This window comes from Solea solea, chromosome 11 (assembly GCF_958295425.1).
Source record: "Solea solea chromosome 11, fSolSol10.1, whole genome shotgun sequence".
Taxonomy (NCBI): domain Eukaryota; kingdom Metazoa; phylum Chordata; class Actinopteri; order Pleuronectiformes; family Soleidae; genus Solea; species Solea solea.
Window position 1 is genome coordinate 8886721 of NC_081144.1, and position 24870 is coordinate 8911590.

A 24870-nucleotide genomic window follows, 5' to 3' on the forward strand; every position below is an offset into this window, starting at 1 on the left:
CATGGTGATTCCAGTCGGTGTTTCCTTTGACATGCTTTCTAGGTCAGCGATGGCCTCCAAACATACAACAACGTGCATGTTCTAACCTTTATCTGCAAAGAGCATTTCCCCGCCCCAAAGAAATGTCAGGTATTTTTAAAATGTGATATTTTAATTTGGCATCTATCTTATACACAGGGCAACTTTTATTTTGAGTAAGCAAACTCACATTTCACAGACTCCATATAGTGTTTGCAATATTATATCAGCAAAGTCAATTGCATGAGCCTATGGTGTAGGAAAGAGTCGCTCTTATTTCTCAGTAATCTGGCACATAACAACCTGAATGCCACCAAAGGGCAAAGGTGAGAGTAATTAGAATATTTGTCACTTTCTTGGATGGGGACAAGAAACATCGAAGAGTGTAATTTGTGTTTATGACTTTGTGAGGTCCAAAAACACACACTCCTGTCTCTGTGTGGACATTTTGTCTGGGCCACTTTAAAGGGTTTTTTTTAGGATTAAGACCTGCTTTTAGGGCTAGGGTTAGATTTGGGTTTAGATTAAGGTTAGGCTAAGGGACTAGGGGATGCATTATGTCTATCGCTAAGATATAAAAGCATGTTTATGTGTGTGTGTTTTTATTAAATCAAAACCAACATGTTCTTTTGGCACTTTCTTATCAAATGGTGTGTGATAACCTGTTAGTTCTGCTGTTTTTAAGACATTTCTTTGGTTCAAGTGAGTAATATATCAAGTATTACTGCATGTCTTATTATTGTGCTGTGTATTTTAGTGAAGGACAGAACCCTGTACCCCGACTTCCAGAACAGGTGTTTCAGTCTGTTTATCCTTCAGCTAAATATTTACAGCTCATAATGTTCAAGAGAGACACTTATCTCTACTCCCAGTCTAGATTTTATTTCAGATTGTCACTTTTTGCAATTTTTGCAACACGGACAAGGATGTGCATAAACTAAAATATTCTCTTGGGGAGTGGCTGTGGCATGGCATAGTGTCCTCTGCTGTTTAAAGAGAAGGACAAAGAGGGTGATCTGATTGGTCACCTCCTTCAAAAATCTATTCCTTATCCCACTTGAAAATTAATCAGCGCCTTGAATGTGCTTATGAAGCCCTGTCTGTGCTTTGTACCATGTGACTTTGACTTATTGTAGTTCACTCAGGACTTCACTTGAAGTCATAGATGTATTTGTTAAAGGCAGGGTTGAAAGAAAAAAAAAAACAGTTCGATCAGGCTACACTTTGAATTCGAACAGCACAGGAACGTGCAATGCTTGTTCACGAAGAGCGCTGGTTTCGCATGGATTTACGAGCACTGCTCACTTCTTTGCTTCTTTGCTTTGCTTCAGTTGTCGTTCCACCGTTCAAACGCAGCACCGATGTTCACTCTGGTCTTGGATCGCTCTGCATCAGCCTTTTTTCTTGGCAGTAGCTTTCCCAAAAAACGTCTTTCTTTTGCAACTTTGCTGCCATAACGTTGCTGCAACTGTCTTAAGCCATAAGCTCTGGCGTTGTCTTCTGAACATGCACGATTAGTGCACAACGAGGGGCACACGCATAGAGGGAGGGGGTTTGAGTGATGCATCACGATCCAATTAATTAGTTTGGGTTATTCATTATGAATGGATGAATGTTTTTTTTACAGGCCTGTCCTTGCCACAGGTTTTTGTGACTATGCATTCATTAATTGGTTACATTCAGGATGTGAAGAGGATTTTAGGCAAAACAGTCAAAAATGCTCCAGGAAATGGAGATACCCTACCTTTAATGATATATGTTGACACATATCTGTTTAGGAAAGTTGGGGGGGTCCTTATTTTCTTGTGTGCGTGTAGACAAAGTGTTGATCCTGCAGATGCATGACTTCAAAAGTGCTGTGGTGTGTCCAACCGGGTCAGTCCTCACCAGGGATGCACTCACCACAATTCATCTTTCAAATGAACCATACATCAAGAGCCTCCCGTCCTTGCAAAAACCTCAAAAACACATTGGATCTGCTTGTGTCTGTTGGCCCAGCTTCAGAAACTAAGTAGAGTTCAAAGAGAACTGAGCTAAGGCTCGAGCTTTGTGTTCCTGAGGGACCGGCGCCTTGAGAATAAAAATCGAAATCAGTATGTGCTCAGGTATTCACCTCAGGAGCTTTAATGCAACTGTCTGGAATCGTTCCATCCATCTGTGAGACTGGACTGAAACTGTGAATTACCCTGGAAAAGATGTGAAGACGGTGAAAGGAGAGAATTAAGTATGACTGGACTCAAGAGGTGCAGGGATGAAAGCATTTACGGGACAGTGGGACATTCTGTGAACACAGATATTGAGATTGCAATATCATGATGGAGTATCGTGGTACAATTCCCAAAGATTTTGACTTTTTCTTTCACTTGACCACCCCGTACTGTCCAGACTAGATGCTCAGTGGCCCCCCAGGTCATTTGAGTTTGAGACCCCTGGAATAGATTGTGGCTTGGGTCCAATTTTTCTTTCCCTAACACGACCAAGTCCGAGAGAGCAGTAACCAAACCTGTTCTGAGCATGATGCAGTCCCAATAGTAGTGTAAATGACACGTCAATACACTCAACTCAAACCCGAATATTCCTATCGTCCAAAGCCACATTCACCTGCCCTCATAATTGCAAAATTAACATTTCTTTCATCGGATAATCGGATACAGATATGGTTTTGTTTCTGCGGCCATGCAGTGTTCGAGTGTGTGAACATAAATCTGGCGATTCTACTGCTAGAAACTGGATTTGAAAAGGTCAACATGAAAACACACACGTTTGCCATAGCCAGGATCTGCTGTCTAGCGCTTTGTCATGACACTGTGCTAAGAATAAAGGTCTAGAGGACATGCAGCGATGTGATTTAATTCCTAAGGTGGTTACTTTTCACCTGTTCGGGGTACATTTCTGTCATTATCTGTGATGCGTTAAGTGGCTGTGATGGCGTTGCCGCTGCTGACCTTATTCTCACTGAGCACCAATTGTCCGGCGATAGCAGCCACACCAGGCCTGTCAAGCTTTCACTGCACATGAGACTAAGGGTTCTGTCTTTTTTTAGCCTTTCTAAAATCAAACACACATGAGCAAAAGTGTCAGGAAAGGGGTTTAACTGTGTGTGTCTTCATTCAGCCTCATTGGATTTAGTGAAGTTTTCACTCCAGCAGCTCCAGTCCAATTACATTACAGGAAATAGCATTACGTTTCCCAAACACATCAATTAGTCCTCACTGCCTCTTATACAATTGTAAATGTTTTACAATTCAATGAAACCTCAAGCTCAAATCGCCGTGTGAACTAAACTGCAAAAACATGTTATGTTACATGTAATGAATTTCCTATTTATAGTTTGTTTTAATGTGAAATTCACACTTCAATCAAATAGTGTTTTTGTTGTTTTGTTGTTAATGTCTTGTTCGTAAAACAGCAGCCGCTGAGGACACAGACTTTCTGCTGGAAATGTAACCTCTGTCTCAGAGACCGTAACATTTATGTATTACTGTAGCTGCACATTTATTGTAGTGGCAAGCATAATCTGGGGCCGGATTATATATAGAGGCAACATTAAACATGCACAATTGACCGTTAATAACACTGTATAAACCTTATACAGCTTCATTGCTTCATGAGTATGTGGTTCCATTTTCACTGTCCGAGTCCTGATGAACGTTGAGCACTGAGGTGTTTTCCTGAGCCACAGAGGGAGATATCATTTCCTGATTAAGTAAGACCGAGGCCGGATATTTCAGGACTTGTCTTTCCACTGGTGTGAGCTGTTTCCATTTCCTCTCTGAATGCAGGGCATCTCTCAAACACTGACATATTCTCCTCACTCTTGGCCAAACGCCACAGCAGCAGTGGCCATGAAATCACGTCCTCATCAAAACATATTACTATATATAAAATCTGCTGAGCCCCTTTATCTTCTTTTTGTATTTAAATTACTGCACATTTTTTTTACCTTGGTTGGTATCCAACAGTGGTGGATACAAAACTGTGTGTGTTGCAGAGCCTACACATCATGATGGGGGTTTTAGTGCAGAGGATCCACAGAGAAAATCTGTGACGAGAATCCTTAACAGGGCAGTCCATCATTGTCAACATTGAGGCAAAAAAAAAAAAAAAGAGCCAATAAATACAGAAGGAGAGGAAAACACACTTCCGGTAAAAAAAAAAATAGATAAACAAAATGTCATCAAAAGTTTGAAAAGTGGAGAAGGTCTGCATAAAGGATTTTATTGTTATTCTGATTAATGCAGATATGGCATCTTAAATACTCCAAGTCCATGTTAACCAACACACAACAATTATCAGTAATACAGTGCATTTATTGTAATAAATGGGTGCAGAAATGGCACTGATGTGGTCAGATTAGACGTTTGACTCATTCTTAAAGATATCTTGTGTGTCTTGTAGAGGATTTTGTCACATCTCTGTGATGATCACACTATGATGAGGGTTTTATTTGTCCCTCTCTCGCTCTATGTGTGCGGGTGTGTCTTCTGGCTTCTCTCCCTCTCTGGTCCTTGGATGATGATTGGATGATTACAACACACCTGCTGCTCATCAACTCATCTACTCCTGCATTTAAGCCTTGCATCTTCCTGCATTCATTTGCCTGCAACTGTGGTGCACTGATGATCAGACCATTTAGTTCTTTGAACAGTTTATTTGTTCTAGTGCTAATTGTCTTTACATACTCTGCATGAACGGAGACGTTTGTTCTTTTTCTTGAGGTGGCAGAAACAAGAACTGAGTTAGCTCTGGCCAGGACATTTCATACTTGACGAGAAACTGAAAAGTGCAGAACTCCTGGGAAATCCTCATATTGTTACAGAGATTTTTGATTATCAGGTGAGACGACCAATGATGGAACCTATGGAGTCGGTGATGAGTAAAGTTGAAAGATTTTATTGTAGACGGCTCAGATCAGAGGAGAACTGAGACAATGTCTGACATCTGAACAATGAGGCATCGTCGCAGATTCTACACATATAGTTAGTAAGACTTGAGATAGTGTATCCGGTCCAGATGCCTGGCGCCTTGGTATATAGTGAGGGAACCTTGAAAGGCACATAGTTTGTGTCTTATCCTAAGTTATGGCTGTTAATATTGTACACCAGGTCTGGTTATAAGAAATATGTGCATAATTAAACTTAAAGTTGGTTGAAGATTACAATTTTCTCTCAAAATCCTCCCCTTTAGTGATTCCAACAATCAATAAACTAGTTATACCCATCAACCCTATCCGAAATAGACTTGATAAAAGAGAATACACAATCAAATAATAAAAAAAGAAATAAGGAATGACAACATTTCTGCGTTAACCACGCCCACTTCAAATTTCTGGCCAATCACACAAGAACAAAGTTCTGCCCAGATGACGTGTCACTCTTTTCCCGCAGCCCTCAAAGAGAGAACTAATTTCTCTGTTCTTGCGGAGTATGTACAGGACTTAAGTCTGAGTATTCTTGCCCTGTTTCTCCCTCTGGTGAATTGTGCATCCATGCCACTGCTACTGGACCACTGGACCCACTGCCACACCAGCTTTTACAAACATGCCAGTGCTGCCCAGCCCCCACCTCTGTCCCCAGACTTATCACCACTCTCAGTCACATTTCATTAAACCCCTTGAGCGGCTTTACTCGCCTGTTGCTGCATCTGGTTCATTTGCAAATGAAAGAAAGGCAGATGAGACAGTCGTCATGTATGTAAAATTATTATTATTATTATTATTATTATTCTCATTATTACCCAGGAAAGTGGGAGGACTGCTGTCTCCTGAGGTGTGACTGCACTGAGGTGATTACAGCATGGTAATACATGGAGCTATGATATGGATCCAGCACTGTAAAGGCTGATCTGAGGCTCATCCACTGTCACACCCACCCGTGTCTGATCATTGTGTTTGTTTTCCACACATGAAAATCCTGAGCGTGTGACAGAGTGTTTCTGTCTGATGTTAAAATGTGTTGCAGATGCCCTAGTTATCATTTTGTAATTGGTCAAGTGCACAGCTTTGGTCGGTAGCATCCAGCGACAGGCGATTAGTTACCACACTGGTTGGAAAGCCTGCTGCTTCACTGTCATGTCACGCACGTTAATACCAGCATACCTGTTTTTAATTACATGCATGGCTGGGGATTAGCTTGTCAAAGACAGTGGGAGGGCAGTGTTCTATCACGGGATATATAGCCAGTGGTAAAGGTGACCTGCAGGTCATTATGAGAGCTCAAGTAACTCATTACTTCCTTCGACACGTTTTCACCTGTGGTAATGATGATGTCCCACTAAAAAATTCACACAACTCATTGCATGTGTGATTTATCGCAGCAGTTATAGCTACAATTGTCACAAAAGGGAAAATGATTCATATTATATTAAGGTATGCAAATCACCTGCCTTCTACCGTTAAACCTTTAGAGCCGACACTAAAGCATTATTTAATTTACCACAGTTGTTGTCAATTAATTCTATATTGTTTCATTAAAGTTTGAAAAAATTACCACTTGTACAGTAAAAATTAACGTTTTAACTCTTTTCTTTCCTGGAAAAAAAATAGCTTGACTTAATCCAGATAAAATGAGTTTTGCATGTATTAATATTTATTTTTTAATAAACTATACCTTGAGTTTCTCTGGTTTCCTCCCACAGTCCAAAGACATGCAGATTTGGGGATTTGGACACTCTAAATTGACCGTGACTGAGATTGGCACAGTGCCCCCCGTGACTCTCACATGGAGGATAAAGTGATAGAAGATGGACAGATGTACATTGAGTTGTTTTACGTCAGGGGTTACAAACATACGGCCCATGGGCAGAACCGGCCCACCCAAGGGTCAAATCTGGCCCGCAGGATTAATTTGTTCAAATTTCACGTTATGATTACAGTCTGCTCATAATGTGACACCCCTGTTTTAGGTGCACACGGTGGACAGTGGTTTTGACCGTTGCTTCACAGCAGTGAGCCCCTGGATTCCAACCTGTTGGCCAACTGTGTTCACAGTTTTCATGGTTTGCTTGTACCTGTGCTGGCAAAGACATGCAGCTTTAGAACTGAACGTGAGATTAGAAATAGTCTGTAGAGCTGTTTTCAGAGACATGGATTAGGGCTGTTTATATTTGATGAGCACAGCGGGCGGGAAAAAGTCCTCAGTAAAAAACTCTCACATAGATGTACATTTGCATTTCCCCAGGTTTAGCCACGTTTATTCTGTATTTTTCTATTTTTAGCTCAAAGTGTCTTTTCTGTCTTCCATATAATTTGTACCAAATTTCAGAATGTTTTTCAACAAACCGTCCAGATCATTATTTGTAATTTGGAGCCCTTTCGAGAATCATTAGTGAGACCTTTTGCGGCATTGACTGTTGTGCCTCATGTGATGATTAGCAGATAATGATGAATGTTACTCGCTGTAACAGTAAAGTCAGGCGAATGCATTTCCATCCACCACTCTTGAGCAGGTTAAGACAAACGGCTAATTCTCCAGTCATGTGCCATTAAACTGTTGAGGAACGGGACGATCGATGGACATAAATAAAGCCTGTGAAGTTGTTGTGGCGTGTGAGTGGCACCGGTGCAGGGCAAGCTCTCACACTGAAAATCCACATAAAGTTGAATTAAAATGCACTTAACAAGGTCAGCCCTGCTAAATATAACGCAATCTTTTACGACAGTTTGGAAAACATTGTTGTCATTATGTTGTCTATCATTTTAATATCAGTGAGAATGGGCTGGATAACTGCCAAACAGTGTGTTGTAACACATGAGCTGAAGCTACTGCATTCAGTGTTTCACTTTCTGGGCAAATCCTGACTATCTGCTTCACAATCATTTCTCAAGTAGGTTCTTTCTTTTCTTTTTGGAGAATGCAGTCTTTATCTTGATATATTAGCCCACCGCCTCTACAGAAAAATGCAATATGCACATTTAATCTATGCATCTACAGTTAAATAATGGAACTTGGCTTCCAGAGTGTGGGATTATAACTTGCCGTTCTCTGGCTGGGTTTCAAGAGTTGCTTTCATGGAAAGCATGAAGCCTTTACTCCTCTCATGCCCCGTCTTTCAGTCTCGTATTTGTTTCACAGACATAAACGTGAGCGATCCAAATTCAGCAGGCTATTTTCACATCTTCCGTGTTCCCACAGTCAACCCGTGGACCAATTTTCCCACCAATGACGAGCTGTAAGGTCATTCCATCAATTCTTGTCAGCGCAGGTAGCATTATTTCCGACTGGGAAGTGTCTGCTTTGCACAGGGGACGCTAATATAATCACAGGATGAAATGTCACAACAAACCTCCAATTTCCACCCGTTCTGTGCAAAGACGGAGAATAAAAATCTAATTCCGCCTTCGGTTTTAATGAAATATGATCCCCCCCTGTGTTCAAACATCTCCTGTTGATTACTGCTCATACTTTCACAGCAAAAACATTTTTTTTGGCATGGTCACAAAACTACATGAGCATGCACAAACATTTCTATGCCCTTTAGTCCTTTGTCATGGGGTTGTTATTGAATTTGTCCTCTCCCAATGTCTACTTCTTGTGTGTCATGTTTCCTCGGGGGATTGTTAATGGCAGTATAAGTGAAAACACAAAATATAGGAAGTGGCAGAGATTCCAGGAAATGGGAATGAAACGCTCGGAATTAATGTTGAGCCTAAGGCGCCGCATGTCCTCGGTGCACTTTGATGAACACATTTTCTTGCAGTTCATTGCAAGATTTATAGGCAGGCACACAAAAGTACTGTCTATACCTAATTCTTCATTGTGTATAATGAACTATCTTATTGACTTATTCATTGAAACGGTTCTGTCGTCTGAACCTAAAGCTGCAGTAGGCGGCATCGCTGGAAGAACTCAAAATATTCATGTTTTTGGAGTCACTGCTTTCTGTCCTGAGCTTCTTCTATCAGATAAACACAGACAAGCACGCTTGTTTCACATGTGACGGATAATCCCAGACTATCTCTCCATCTGTGAAACTCTGTCCTGATATGGACACATGTTTAATTGCGTCTGCCTTTCTAGACACTTTCTGTTTGTTAGGTTTTTGTCGGTGCATCTGCAGGACTGTGGACTTGGCACAGAGGTGCCGCTTCATCTCGACACTGTGGAAAGCGCCTGGCCTTACACTCCTCTCCTCTTGAGGAAACAACGTGCAGCCGCTGAGGATTATGCACTTCCACCGCAGGGTCATGCCAAACTTCTAAGCCCTTGTTTTTAAAGAGAAACTCCATTTGTCTCTTTTAACCCAGTGACTGTTGGCCATCAGTATTAACAAATTAGTTTGCTTTTTTGCCAGCCATTAGAGACCTTTACCCGTTTGCCCTTGCACAACTTTTTTAATGTGAAACATTTGCTTGTAATAAATCGACAATATAAGCCATCAATCTCTGTCTCTGTGTGCTTGTGTGAGCGGGATTTAGCCGTAGAGTACATGCTGGCAAAAAGCTTTGTTTTCTCAATCATGTTGCATGGCCAAGTATCAGATATTATGTCTTATCCAGGACCACATAGGTCTTGTTTGGACTGCAGCTGAAATTGGATTTTTAAGCATATCCAGATTGATTTTATTTTTTCTGACAGGCTGCACAGTTAAAATATACATGAGATCCAATTTTTCTAAAGCTGATTCAAACCACATCGGAGGTGATTTCCAATGCCATTCTAAATGTCTCGGTCACTCGACAACAATAACGTAGGTCCGGAGAGACGGGAGTTAATTAAAGGCACGTTAAACGATCGACACAGTGGAAGACAATAGTTTAAAAAATGGGATAAAAGCATGGAAGACAACGACAGACCACGTCACCAGACATCACCTCGCTCCACTGTCACTCCAGCGGTGATGGCAAAGGCGACACAACTCGGCCGTCTCCTCCTTTTCTGACGCTTCCTTGCAATCAAAAGAAAGTTTGCACCATTTGGGACCGAAACAGGTGCAGGTTTCTGTCGTTCAGTTTGTTTAGACTACTTGTTTTGCAGCCTGTAACTATAGAAATCCAGACAATGTCAACATGGACACGCGCAGATCGGATCTGATCACTGATATATATAATGTGAGGAATGTCAGGAAGATCAGATTCTGAGCGGATATGCTTTCAAATACAAGCTCCATGACACGGATCTGGGAGGAAAATCAGAATCGTCGGTTGGGTCGGGGACAAATGTGGTTGCGAGGCTGTAAACAAAGAGGTGGTGGAGAATTGTTCTTCACATCACTTGATTTTATGGAATTATTGATTCATTATTCCGAGCTACATTTAATAGTAAAGGAAAGAAAACTCTGTTAAACATGGCAGCAGAGTTCTCTCACTCTGTTGGCAGGCGAGTATAAAACACTGTGGTGTTGCATACACATTACACCCTTGGTTTGTCCCTTGAGCTTTTGGCATTTGTATTTAATTTAACCTTCCATGCATGCGACTTCTCCATCTAATTAGTGGATATGCTTTTTTTAAACGTAATAGACCTCCTCCTCCTCATTATCTTGTCATAGCCTGTGGAGGGGTTCCAGTTTTAGAAGGAAAACATCTCACGTCTGCTAGCCACCGGCGAACAGATGAAACAACTGACACCCCGCTGCGGACTGAACCTCCTGAGATACGTGTGAAAATAAGTCCCTATAAGACACAGTAGGACATGCACATACAGGATATAGACGTTCAAGAGGACGTATGATGTAATGTAATGTAAGAAAATTATGTGATGAAACCAAAAAGTGTGTTTTTTAAAAAATTGTGGATGAGGAAGAAACACATTTGATTAGTTTTTTTCATTCCATTGATTTTGTATTATCATGAGTCTCGCTCTATCAACTGTGACATTTTTACAAATGCACTCATCCATCCATTCAGAGACTAAAATGCCACAAACGGCAAGAATGACAAAAAGTTCTTGTTCACATCTTTCAGACACAGAGACATGTTTGTCATTTTTCACATTTCTTATACCTTTAAAAAAAAAAAAATATTTAAAAGTAAAATTATTGATGCAGCTGATTGTTTTAGGATCGAATTAAAGGGCAGATTTCATTTTTACCAGGCAGTCACAGAATGCTAAGTGAGTTACAGCGGCGTATATGATTTTCTTTGGCAACAAAAATGCATTTTTGGGACTATTAGACCGTAAAGGTCACATTTGATTAGATTTATTTTGATATTGGATGGCTTTACATGTGTATATGTGAAAGCCCAGACAGACAATTACAAAAATCTGAATATGACTATTTGTTAAACACTTTTAAGAAAGTGTTTTAGGATGGTGCTTCAGGCTCTTGTGCCTATAGCTTTAGACCAGGACTGCCCAAAGCTGCCAAAATCGGCCCATTAAACGTTTATTATATACCCCACCCATGCTCTAGGGGCTCTAAAATGGCACAAAGGTGTCGTTGATAGTGTCACAGGAATTTGATATCATTGAAATTTGCACTGCGAGATCTCTATGAGAAATACTTGACTGTATTTCAGATTCCTGCACCCTATTATCAGGTATCAGCCACTGGAGATGGTTTCGTGTTATGTGTTATACAGAATAAACTGTATATGCAGCAGCAAAATTGTATGGGATCTTCTGGGGTTTGTTTTTTTTTCCTTCTTGTTACTGACGAGATCCATATGAAAAGGTCAGTGGTTAGGGAGGCAGTGCAGGGTGTGCACATTTCTCTCTGGCACAAATTAAATAAAGGTGGCACCTCAGCATTGACCTACAGCACTGACTGACCTATTCATTAAGGGAATAGATCTAAAAATGCACAAGCTTCCAAAGCAGACGAACAAGGCCCCATTTACTTATTTTATAGCTACAAGATACTTGATTTAAATCTCTAATTGATGTCTTATTCAGGCGCAAACATCATTTAACAACGCGTGAGGTGTAAATGTTGTAGTGATGGACCCACAGAAGAGGATGGAGAGAATGTAAGATTCATGAGGCGACGCCAGCTGGTTTTCCTCCGCGTCTATTGAATATGTAATCAGGCACTTGTTTGCTGACACGTGCGTCATCAAGCCTGAAGTCAGGGTTTTAGTTACAGTATGTTCTATATTGCCCCTGTGCTCTAATCAGGGCCTTTAATTACTGTTAATTTATCGAATAGTTGGGCGAGCGAAGCATGTTCTGAGTGTCACCCAGTCCTGTGTGGGCACTAGTGGTAATTCATTTTTGCAGGGTTTATGTACAAAATCAATATCTGGACTGGAGCTCAAACTGTATAGTCCCACTCACTGAACTGAAACACACCCCAAGAGGTTGTAATCCTAATGGTGCTCGGCTACAGGAACTGTAAGTGCTGTTGCTGTAACAAAAACACCAAACTCCATTTAAAAGCATTTACATTTTTTTTGTTTCCTCACTGAAATTAAGAGTCGAATGTCGGTTTCAACAGAGCTTCCAGTTTGTTTTCCCCGCTGATCCACGGCTTTACTAGAGATGTGATTATAGTAATTTAAGCCTCAGACCGTCACACAGTCTTCTGGTTTGCAGGGCGGGGTGGGAGAAAATGAGCCGACTTCTCTCTTGATTTTTAACAGCAGTAAACATTTACCTGAGGAGGTCATCGTCTCACTCTTTTTCAATAGATCATACTTATGTAAATGATGTTCCTATTTAGAGAAAAATAGACTGCTGTTATCATCCAATAGCAGCAGGTGATGTCTGGTTGCAAAAAACCTGGACATGGTATCGACCAAATCACTAACCTGGAGGCTTCAAAATAGGAGTTTGGATTCTTATTGTGTTGAGAGTGAACTTCAAGTCAGTGCAGCCTCAAAACTGAAGCTTCCACCTCATCGTGAATTAGTGGCATAAGGTTGCTTCAGCACCATGCCCCCTGGTGGTCATATGGTGTAATAGTATGTCAAGTAGAACCAATTCAAAATACACAATCCATCCAAGTTGAATCAAATACTGTGTCTGTGACTGTTAACGTCAAAACAGAAAACTCTTATGAGTCAAGACATCAGTTAGAAGTATTTGTAAACCCAGCTGTTGATATAAAGCAAACTATATACCTCAGTTCATGGGCATTTGGACGTTGATGGCAATTTGCAAAAATCTCAAAACTATTTCAATAAACTAACTGATAAGTGAAGTTAAGAAATGCTATTTTATATATTATTTTAAAATTATCATCAGAGAAAGAGTGCAGTGAACCAAATCAGTAGTGTCTTTTTTTTTGCAGGGGAACTGCACTATTGCCCTCTAAAACTGCACATTACTGTAATTCATGTGATGAAGTGCACAGACCCCACATCTAATTCTACCCCATCAACCCTGCAAGCGTGACAGCAGTGTCAGCCCCAGAGACCTGAAGCTTTCACCGTGACAGACAGCTCAACAGTCATTATGACAAAACTGTTACATGAACACAAGCAGGCAGTGAACCTCTGAGGCAGAGGAGGCGCACAACACTTCATGAGGAAAAGGGGGAAAAAAAAGGATGAGGAATATGTCATTGCTTTTTCACCCCCTCCTGAAAGTTTCTCATCAAACTTTAAACCACCCTAACATGCAGTTTAACTTATCACAGCTGAAGGAAATGATTTATCTCCATAAATATGAAAGAAAAATAACAATAACATAAAACTTTGCCAGCAATTTGTGTGATTAAAGGAATACTTCACCCATTTTCATTTGTATTACTAGAGTAGCGCTAGTATTTTTGAAAGATTGTGCTTCCTAACCTCAGAGTTGAGAAATATCTTCATTCTTTTCTTTGTTGGACACTTGGTCCTGTTAGCAAAGATGGCGGACACTGTTTACTTTCTGGGAATGAGGTCCCGTCCCCCTACGAGTGGGTCTAAAAAGCGTTGCAGTTTCAAGCCTCGGACCACGTGTCACTGGTGGGCACGTAAAAAAAAAAAAAAAGAAGATATTTCTCGACTCAGAGGAAACTGAGGTTGGGAAGCACAATTTTTTAAAACTACTACCCCTATTCTAGTAATACAAAGCTAAACGCAAATCAGTGAAGTATTCCTTTAAAGCAAAGCTTGACAACCATACCGCACATATACTATACAGTGTATATGTATATATACATATATATATATATATATATCATCCAGGGTTTGGGGAATGGTGTCAAACAAGTGGCTTGAAGCTGCAAATGTTCACTCGTCACATAATCTAGTGACATCCAGTGAGTTTCTGAGCTGGATTTAAACAGCTTCATGGCAGGAGTTAATGATGATAACGATTGTCCTTCCTCATGGCCTCATGTGCTTTAAATGAAATGAAACATCAGAGTGAGGAAGGAAATATTCATTACTACTAGTCAGCCAATGTGTTGTCTTCTTTTTTCATTTTATCGTGTGCATCTGTCACTAATGAATCCCGACTAACCCGCTGCCTTTTACTGCCACAAACGACGGCAACTCCCATGACCCCACGCTGCTTCCCGATGTCATCACTGCTGCTTATTGTTTTGACTGAGCAACCCCTGGCAGCCAAAAAATGACATACTGTGGATTCAACTGTCTGAAACCTAAAATAACTGCAAATGTCAATGATGAATTCTTAAAATTGAAAGTCATTCTCTGTACAAGAATGGAAAGGTAGGCACGCAGCAATAGTCGTGGGGGTTTAAAGGGTCAACTAAAACTCAACTATTGCATATATACATGTTACGTTGCAGAATAATGTAATGCACATGGCAAAAAATGGGACATTTCTCTCGCTCTACTGCATTTCTCCTTGCCTTGTGAGGCTCTGCTCACTCGAGGCCTGATTCTTTAATCAATAAACCAATGTTTCTGCTTGATGGCACAGCACAGGCCTTTGCCCAGTGCGCTGGTCTGGGTAACACACGGCAGGTTTCTGCATTACTCATCCCCCCTAACACTTTCACCAGTAATGACTCTGATGCATTTTGTGGGAGAAAACCAAGACGGCAGCACTGTCCTGTTAAGCACTTAAACGTGGTACAAGACACTGTGGTTTGGTCTCTGCAATGGAGGATTATTATTTATTTATGGAGATTCATCGGGGCTGCCCATAGCCAAGCGGAAAGAGAACTTTGCTTGTGACCCAAGCATTGCCAGGTTCTGGTCCCCACCAGGGCAAGGGCTGGGGTCCGCTAAGCAATCCCAATCCCCATTGCTCATTGTTAATTGGACACTCTCAAATGACCTGAGCCACAGGGGGCACACGTAGTAGACTACATGGTCCCAAACCCAGACAAATGAGAGGGTTGTGCCAGAAAAGGGCATCCGGTGTAAAAAAAAAACACTGCCAAACCAAATATGCAGATCATCCGCTGTGGTGACCTTCAAGAGAGGGAGAAAGACAAAAAAAACAACAATGGATTCATTCACATTCACAGTAACTCCACAGCTGTCCCACTGAGGAGATTATAGTTACAGTTATGTCTAGAAACCAGCGCCCTCTGGGACGTCCCGGTTGCCATTGGACTTCAAAGTTTAAATGTGGAGGAAGCTACACCAGAGCAGGGTTCAGAGAAACACTGATGATGAAAGCAGTGTCTCTTCTAATTTTCTTCCCAGGCTTCCTACAGTGGAGATGATTGGTATTCAAGCCTCTGGGTGTGACTTTTGCCTTTAGTGAAATAATTATCATGAAAAATGTGCTCCACTTCATCCAGTCATTATGTCCTCCTCCTCCTCCTCCTCCAAACTTGGTTTTCTGACCTGACTCGGCTATATCTATTTGGTTTTAAGCTCAAGTGTCATCAAAATACCTTTGTTTTATCTAATCTTACACCTTCCCACTTGTGTTAAGGTGCAGAGCAAGGATTAAATGCTTTTGTGGATACCTGTGAATACATAAACACCCCCTAATGCTGTTTCCTGGAAGGGAAAAGGTGCAAAAAAATGTGTTTTATTATTCTAATAATTACAGCAATAATGGCAGAAGCCTTTGAGGACTGGTGGTTGCTCTTTTCGTGGCAGCTGAGACAGACACTTTTTTGGCATATTATCTCTCACAACAGAAACAGATGTGTCTCCGGTGTTCCTTTGTGGTCTACAGTGAAATGTTGTATCAATAAAACACAGCGACAGTAGACTGTTGGTATGAATTATTGAAAGGCACAGTGGTTCAGATGGGGTTCTAATCTCCACAGTGCAGTTAATTTGATGTTCTTGTTTTTCTATTTTGGATTCAACCTGCAATGCACCATCTGTCCCCTGCAAACGCCGCGGACGAAGCGGAGCAGACCAGTGGGGACGGAATGAGTGATCCACGGGTTCTATAATGTCCTCCGCCGGCCAAGGTCTTGTTTAATAAACCCCAAGATGAGATGGGCGTGCGAGAAATGATGTGATCAAAAATAAGCCTCGTCAATTCAAGCCCACACACCGGAAGCTGCAGCTGACAATGAAAGTGGAATGTGTAATGAGGGCGAGTGTGTGTGTGTGTTTGAAGGAGAGGTGGCTTAAAAGAGCATCCAGGAACTACACAGGCTTAGGGGATATGTTTTGTAACCTGTGCCAATGCTCTGGAGTGAATATCAAGATCTAAAGCAGGCAGTTGATCAGCAGGAAGTGTGTGCTCAGCAGAGTGTGAGCTGCTGATCTGAGCTCTCATTTATCGCACTGGGAAAGTCTCGTGTTGCCTTTCACATGAATGCAGGTGGGATCAGCGCGGTGACATTTTAGCCTTGATTGGAATACAAACAGCCAGCTCAAGATTTAACAAATTAGTCATCGGAGATAATGGGTTATTATCTTACAATAACATCAGGGCTAATCACAATCGATTTGTAACTAATGTAGGGACACTCACACTTCATACTGGAGGCAAATGGAAGCAACAACGTTTTTTTTATACATATATATATATACATACATATATATGTATATATATATATATACATACATATATATGTATATATATATATATATATATGTATATATATATTTGCAATTCTCCTCTGTTGCAGCAAAGTTGAAAAAGATGCGGAAGCAGATGGCGTTGGAAACAAACACTTGACAAATGTGGGGAAAAGCATTTGGGTTTCAGTTTACAAACTAAAATGTGACTTATCACTTCTTTGTAAGAACATTTGTAGTGATGCATTACTCCAGCTGTAGTATTATACATGTTTTCTGATATTCAGCCGGGAAAAAAATGACACCAACCAGAACTCCAAATGAGTTTGGTGTGTTTGTTATAGCAACAGCAGTCCAAAGATCAGTGGGAACGCTTCACTGTTACGATGCATTTGGAGCTCCAGCATGGAACACGTTGTGTAGGTTAAAAGATGCTTACAGACACCTTTATCCTCATTTCCACCACGCTTGGTACATCACACAATTGTTTGCTTTTCTGTTGCCAAACATTGAGAATGGAACCAAAATAACTGATGTGTACCATCCCACTTTTTGGCACCCTTCCGCTGAGGTACAAAGCACAGTGGTCTGTTATGAACGACAGGGGAGAAATGGCCGCCTGCAGCCTCGTCTCTCACAAAGCTTGTCTTCTTCTTGTGACGAACAACCACATGCCAAGAAGAGAGAACATACAATGCTGATGCATTGTTGCGCTGTGTTTACTGTGTCGCGTTTTTCCTTCTTTGTGTAAGTTTGTCAGGTGACGCAGCTGCATAAATATGTCATTTACATATCTAGTCCACACACCCTGTGGTGTAAAGTCAGATTATGGCGAAAACCATTACAGACCACACAGTGGTGAGCTGAACTGCACAGACTGACAGAACAGTAAATTCGTTTGGGATTAGTAAAGTAATGACATTACTTTATAACTGAGTAATGATTATTTGCATTTCAGTAACTTTTCCAGCTCGATTCACCTGGAACAACCAATGCAAAAGCTGTGCATTAGCTTGCAACACGCGTCAGCGTTGTGTGTTTGCCTTTGTTCTCAGTCAGCCTCTCACTCATCACTGAACTCACCAGTAACTTTTCTTTGTGTCATGTCCCTCAAGTTGGTCCTCTCCCTCCCCCTCATCTCATTACATCTACAGCAGAAGCCTTGGGGATTTTTTTGAGCACATTTTCTACTCCTGTGGATGCTTCTTTGCCTGAATTCATTCTTGGCCTCCTGGGAAAAATTTGCATCGAACATATTTCTTTTTCCATTTTACTGTGTATACAGTGCATCTGCAATGCATCGGAAATTTGCATGCAAAAAGTATACATTTGTCTATACTTTCCATTCAGCTTCGCTGTGTTTGTAAAAAAAACAATCATAAATATCACTTTAAAGTAAAAATAAACCTAAAACTATATGTTCTTCTATTATGTTAGTGCTGTTTGTTGTAAGCTTAGTAATCACCACGTTGCATTGTGGGTCCTGTTTGGCGAACATAACCGCATCTATATGCAAGATTTGTTGATGCATACAAGGAGACATTTCATACAACCCCCAACCTACACACCCTCCACCATTATGTGAAGCAGCTTGTCTTTAGCTTCCATGTGGCAGAAATAATTTACATCAGTGGCAACATAACGTGCAATGGCATTTCATGTCCCCACAGCTCAGTCTTAGATGCCAGTGGCACCGGGGGATGTACGTTCAATTCCTCCACTGAGGCTGATGTGAGGTGACAGTGGATTTGGTCAGGATTGGTTGACAAGTGCTCTGTGAACAGCGGCACACCCTTGAAAAAGAAGCCAAAATGGATAGCTGACACAGCTGAAGTTTGTCAAGCAAAAGATGTCAAAACATTTTACATAAACTCACAATAAAAAATCTTTTTTTGCAAGATAAAATGTAATTAGGATAGATAAGCTAATGAATATAGATTACAGTTATTTGCAACGGATTAAAAATCAAGGCTGCATGCAAAATCCAGCATTTTCCAGATAGAGTTGTTTGTAACATCTACAAACCTACAATTATCCACACGCCATGCATTCCAATCTTGTCGAGTGTTATCTGCATCGCAGCACTAATTTCACAAGTTTCCTCCGCATCAGGCAAAATGTATAGAAAGAAACTTACAAACACACAGTCTGCCAGAGGCTGTGGAAGAGCTGCTCTGTAAACATTGCATTTCAATAGAGGCTGGATTATTCCCTCTACAAGTGCCAAAGCAACAGATGCACAAGCTGCAACAAATGTGTACATCGCCCCTTATGAATAATTAAAAAAAAAAACATGTTGTACATTATAAACAAACAGTGTTCACAGTGAGATGTAGATGTAGAAATCTTCTCTTCGTAAGCCTGAGTGATCAGGACAGCATGAGCTGGCATTAGTCAGGCGTAACTCTTAACTATTAACACTCTGCTCTCTGGAGTCGGTGTGAATTTCTTTTATACACACCTCTTGCTCCTTGCTGCCCCGGGGTCACAAGAACTCATTAAAGATATAGTAATAGCTTAAGGCTGGCTCTCAAAGCCGTGTATGTGCGCCCAAACATGACCTTAGATATGGTAAACAAAAGAGGGGATGGTGAACAAAACATGGAAATGTGAACATTTAAATTCCTATCATTTAAAAGAAAGAAAAAAAAAAACCAAGAGCATTGAGACTCACAGAGCAACAACACAGAATCTACTATCTTATAGATCAGGAGTTACATATTGTACTTACTCTTTTCCTTATGGACAAAGCCTTGGCTGGACAACAGGAAGAGGAAATCCTCACAGGTGTCCTGATCCAACAGTGTGCTGTTGTGCAGGCAGAGGTCAACAATTAGGGTCACAGCTCTCTGACAGACCATGTCATACTCCTCTCGGTCAGAACTCATGCTCCCAGCTGCATCCTCAGCCGCATGTGCTCATCCAAGGGGACTAACACACCCACATGCACACACACACACACGCAGAAGCAGCAGCAGCAGCAGCAGCAGCCTAGCATCAAGAAGATAAATGCAACTTGTCTTCATTCTTCTTCCTTCGTCTGATTCTTCTCCTTCCAGAGTCTCTGATGTGCATTTTACGCACTTGGATGCACGTTTGTGCGTGTTTGTGTGCTCCATGCTGTTTGTGTGTAAAAAAAAAAAACAGTTTGTTTTTTTTCCCCCACAAACTGGATGACCTTATTTCATGCATGCTATGCCATGTACTGTGTGTGTGTGTAATAACATTTGTTCACACACATTTGTCCCCAGGTGATAAAAAGGACAGAATTGTTGCATCATAAACAAAACAATAATGGGTGACACAACAAGTGCTATATGGTCTGATGACCACCATGTCCCACTTCACACACACACACACACACACACACGCACAGATCGTTAAACTCTCATCATTACAGGTTGTAAACAGGGATTACAATTGGCACAAAGGGGGATTGTCAGAGGGAGCGCTGAGACGTGGCACACACAGGTGGTTCAGCTGGGGAGTAACTTTTCACTGGAGACTCTCTGCACTGCAGGGACCGACCATTTCAGTTGACAGGAGAAAAACAAACCCAGTGGTCATTATAGGTTTTTTTTTAGTGTGTGCACATTCAGAGGGGGAGTTGTGATGGTGGCAGCACCATTATAGTCATATAGATTCAGGTGTGGGGACAGAAACACGGGCACATGCGTGTGTGTACATGTCTCTAGTGGGCTCTGAGGACACATTGTGCTTCATACCAATCTTTGTCTTTGACATTTTGGCTGGTCCTCACAACTTTAGAGGGCTTTTTGGAGGTCAAGACATTGTTTTTGGGTTTAGGTTAGTGTAAGGATAGTGTATGTGTGTATTTTTGTGAGGTCCACAAAATGTACAAACCTATCTGTGTGGAGACATTTTGTCTGGGCCCCACAACTTTAAAAGGCTTTTTCAGGGTTAGGACCTGGTTTCAGGGTTAAATTGGGTTTAGGTTAAGGTAAGGGTTATGGTTAGGCACTTAGTTGGGATGGTTAAGTTTAGGGTAAGGAATGTATTATGTCTATGATATAAAAACATGTTTGTTCGTGTGTTCCGGGTATTACTGATGTTGTGGGGACCTAAGACTGTTTACACAGTCACATTATGGGGAATGGTCCTCCTTATGGGGACAAAATGAGCTGCGTGATTTTATATTTGTACTGCATTTTTATATACATATTTTATTGTATTTGTCTTTTTACTGAAATGATCTTTATTTAGACTTATATCATTTTTAATTGTTGCGTTAATTTGGAAATTCTTTGGAATTTCATGGTCAGCATTTGTAATATTTTTGTCACAGGTGGAACAATTGCACTTAATGAAAGACAATAGTGATTTATTGATAATAGACTGATCATTTAACAAGTTCTACCTGTGTACATGTAAATAAGAGTGACTTGGTATCTCTTGATATAAATGTTGGGAAATTAAAGTAAATTAAGCTTAAAAAACCCCAAAAACACGTCTGTATTACTTTATCTGGATTCAAATTAAATTAATTTCCCATATTATATCAATAAAAACTAATTAATTCATTTTAAAACAACACATCTGTGAAGCTGGGGGAGGAGTAGTCCCAGAAATAAGGACTAATTGACTTTGTTTTTATATTATATTAACTTACATGTTTGACCTTATCTCTTAATTGCCAACAGAAGCATTAATCAAATTATGTTTTTTTAATAATCTCCATGACGAATAAGGCACCAGGAAAAAGATTTCATCCATATCTAATTACAAAGTGATGTTGAGCTGAACCAGATCTTGGTTGACTCCACAATTTAATTTAATAAAACTAAGACATAAATACTACACTGTTTTCGCTGGTGGGCGACTGCTCTGATATGAGAGCTTATTAAAGCCCAAACCTCTCTCCCCTCTAAGGTTGGATCTACGGTTACTCAAGATTGGATCTACACTTCTTGGGAAGTCCTGATTAACAGGCAAATAACAAATTGTTTTCTTGGCTGAGGGTTTTCAAAAGAGTCAATTACTCCTGTGCATCTGCTGCAGCTGATACCGGCTCTCCCCCATCATTTGTCCGGCAGCCTTGTTAATGCAAACTGGTTCACTGCTGCCAGCTTGGATGTTACAACAGTTACAACTCAATAATCTGCCAGTGCTGCGAACACGGATCTGTGCAATAGCATTAATGATGGAGGAGAATAGGCCTCGGGTGTTGCCGCTCTTCCTTGTGCAATTATGTTATTTAGAGGGTGTTGTCCAAGGGTGTCCACCGCAGCAAACAAGTAAAGCTGCATGAAATGGTTCCTTGTTAACTTGCATTCCATCATTGTGAGACAGCGAGAAGATGACCTGCCATAAAAGGTAAATGCACCATTACCACAAAGAGCATCCAAGTTCTTCCCTTTTTTCCCCCTTCCATTTCCTATTCCCTAACATTAGAGATAAACATCAAATCCCGAGGAGCACATGTGCAAGGTGAATTATACATCTTGAAGAAAGATGAATTAAACTCAACAGGATAGTTTCAAATCGGGTGCGTGCAGCTGAAAAACAGCCCTGCAGAACCGAATCAAAGAAGACATCACTCTTCATTCGGGTCACAGCTGATCGTTAATATGTGGAAATGGCTGCGCGCGATGAATTAAGCAGACGAAAACACTGATCAAACGGCTCAGATTTAAGAACGCAGTGCATTTGATCCCCTCGGTTAATTATTCGGGACACACGGTAAGAAAAACACAAACAGTATCTCTGATATAAATGCATTTCCAGGTGTAAATAATTAAAAGACCCACAACTACAAAAGTGCTTTAAAGAAAACAGACCTAAGCCCTCTATACGCCAACAGAGAATTAATGTGATAATCAAGACGACTGCTGAGGGAGCAGGTTTCCAAGAAGTAAAACAAACTAATAATCCGACAGCTTTAAAACATCTCCTCCCGTTGCTATTCGGAATTCTGCCCATCAGCTATGAATAAATGAGGGGGAGCTGTGACGGTCATATCGATCATTTTGTTGCAGGTGTGTGCAGATTTCTCACAGCGGTTTGCGGAAGCTGATGTCCCTTGGTTTGATATGCAAATCAGGCTCATCTCTGGCAAATCTTTCTGATGGTGACAGCCCAGTGGCGGCCGATGTTGAACTTGATTCATTGTGGCAAACACATGACAATAGGACGGCTCACTCAAAGCTATGCTAATCAAAATCAGCACTTTCCCGAGGGCCACGGGGCCCTCACATTTCCACAGTTTGTGTGTGTCAGGGCCTTGTGTGTGTGTGTGTGTGTGTGTGTCATTGTCGCGTTTTGTTCATCAAAGATTCCCGCCTCACTTGTGGGGAAATAAGAAAAAAATGATCTATTTTGACTCCTAGTTAAGCTCATTAGTAAGAGTCTTCCATGGTGTAAGCTGGATGTGACGGATGACGCTCTGCATTTATATTACAACAGATGAAGTGATGATCTGAGAACAAACAGAGCTGCCAATGAGTGTTACACAACGGTCTATAAGATCTGCAGGGTGCCATGCACACGCTATTTCTGTGACACGCTCAAAGGGGCTTAAGTGTAGACGTTAAGCCGCATCGTACACAACCCACTGACGAACGACAGTGACATTATTAGCCCCAGAACAGATATGGATCGGTGTAATGATGCTGCGTCCAGGTGAAATGTGCACGGAGAAGTATCTCGTCCAAACATGTCCTGAATGTCTTTGAGACGAGATGTTTAATTGAGCTGTTGACAACACGTGGCCCCCAGAAGAGCGATAGAGTCCAGGGGACTCGGTTCTCGCTCACTCGCTGTCACGCATCTCAATGTTGCAGGCGTGTGAGGTGTTATCAGCTTTTTCCCCTCTTGCAATATTACACTTTCATTATCACGCACCATATTGTATTCATTATATCATATAATACCTTACTTCCTTTTGTTATTGCTGCATATGCAATATCACTTATACTCAGTGGTATATTTATATTTATATTCTATTGTCTTTTACTCGCTTGTGTCTACGTTCTTTTATTCAGTGCTCGGAGCAAGTGCTGCTACAAGAATTTCCCAGGATAAATAAAGTTCAGCTAGTGCCAATTCTGATTCTGGTGTGGTGTTGTTTTTATTTTCATGGAACACACTATCCTTAGATATCAGGGAAACCTGCTCACTAGATACTTTTAAAAGAAGACTTAAAACATATCTTTTTACTCTATGGCCTTCAACCAGCTCCTTTTTTTTAATTTGCATTCATAGTTTATTTGAAAGTTAAAACAGGGATTTAACCTCTTGACTCTATAGCCTTTTCCTATTTTATTCCACCCTGTGTTGTATTTTACTGTTTTATTAGCATCTTTTTTTTTTTTTTTATCTTTTAACAGTAAGGATGGCAGGAATAAAAAGCTCTTGTGTGTGTTAGTTCAGTCACTTGTGTTCAGAAACATAAATATGTAAGTTAGGCATGCACAGCGTCTGGCTTGAGCATGCAGGAGGACACAGGACCACTGGCTACACGCCCATTACTTTCCCAGCGTAACCTCATGAGACTTTACTGAGACACTTCTGGTTATTTGAATGGCGATGGCAAGAAAGGTTTTTAGAAATGTCCAGCATCCTTTGGGGAAAACTGCCTCTGTGCAATTACAGGAAAACATCCCAATTTCAGTGCATGTCTGCTCTGAAAGCATCGTTTTAGACCATATTAACTATTTATATGTTCTATATTAAGATGTCTTGACTGCAAAAAAAAGCGAAGCTGTGTCAATAAACACAGAACTCCTCACCGTGTCTGATGTTTCAGGCATCCACATTTCACATTCCCACCAATAACGTACAAAATCATTTCTTTGCGGTTTTAGGGTGCTTTGTTCTTAGGCATTGACAGGGAAACCAAAACACTGCTAAAAAGAATGAACCGTAATGAAATAAAGGAGCGACATTTTACTGGATACTGAAAAGACATTGCTTACAAAACGTTTTCTCACATTAAAAAGGATTTCAGGAAGGGCCCATCATTAGGGTTTTTCAACCCCCTGAGTCCACCTTATCTTGTCCTAGTGTTACTCAATTGCTTGTATTTCTCACTGACAGTTTTGTGGTTATTTTCTTAC

The 24870-nt window shown here is 40.9% G+C and overlaps 1 protein-coding gene across 1 annotated transcript in view; it reads right to left on the reverse strand.

Moving 5' to 3' along the window:
• Positions 1-19709, reverse strand: part of syt6a (synaptotagmin VIa) — a 57252-nt gene extending 37543 nt beyond the window's left edge. The window contains exon 1 of the mRNA XM_058644297.1: positions 19527-19709. Coding sequence (XP_058500280.1) covers positions 19527-19683 — 157 coding nt within the window. The 5' untranslated portion in view covers positions 19684-19709. The remainder of the gene's footprint in view (positions 1-19526) is intronic.
• Positions 19710-24870: the final 5161 nt, after the last annotated feature.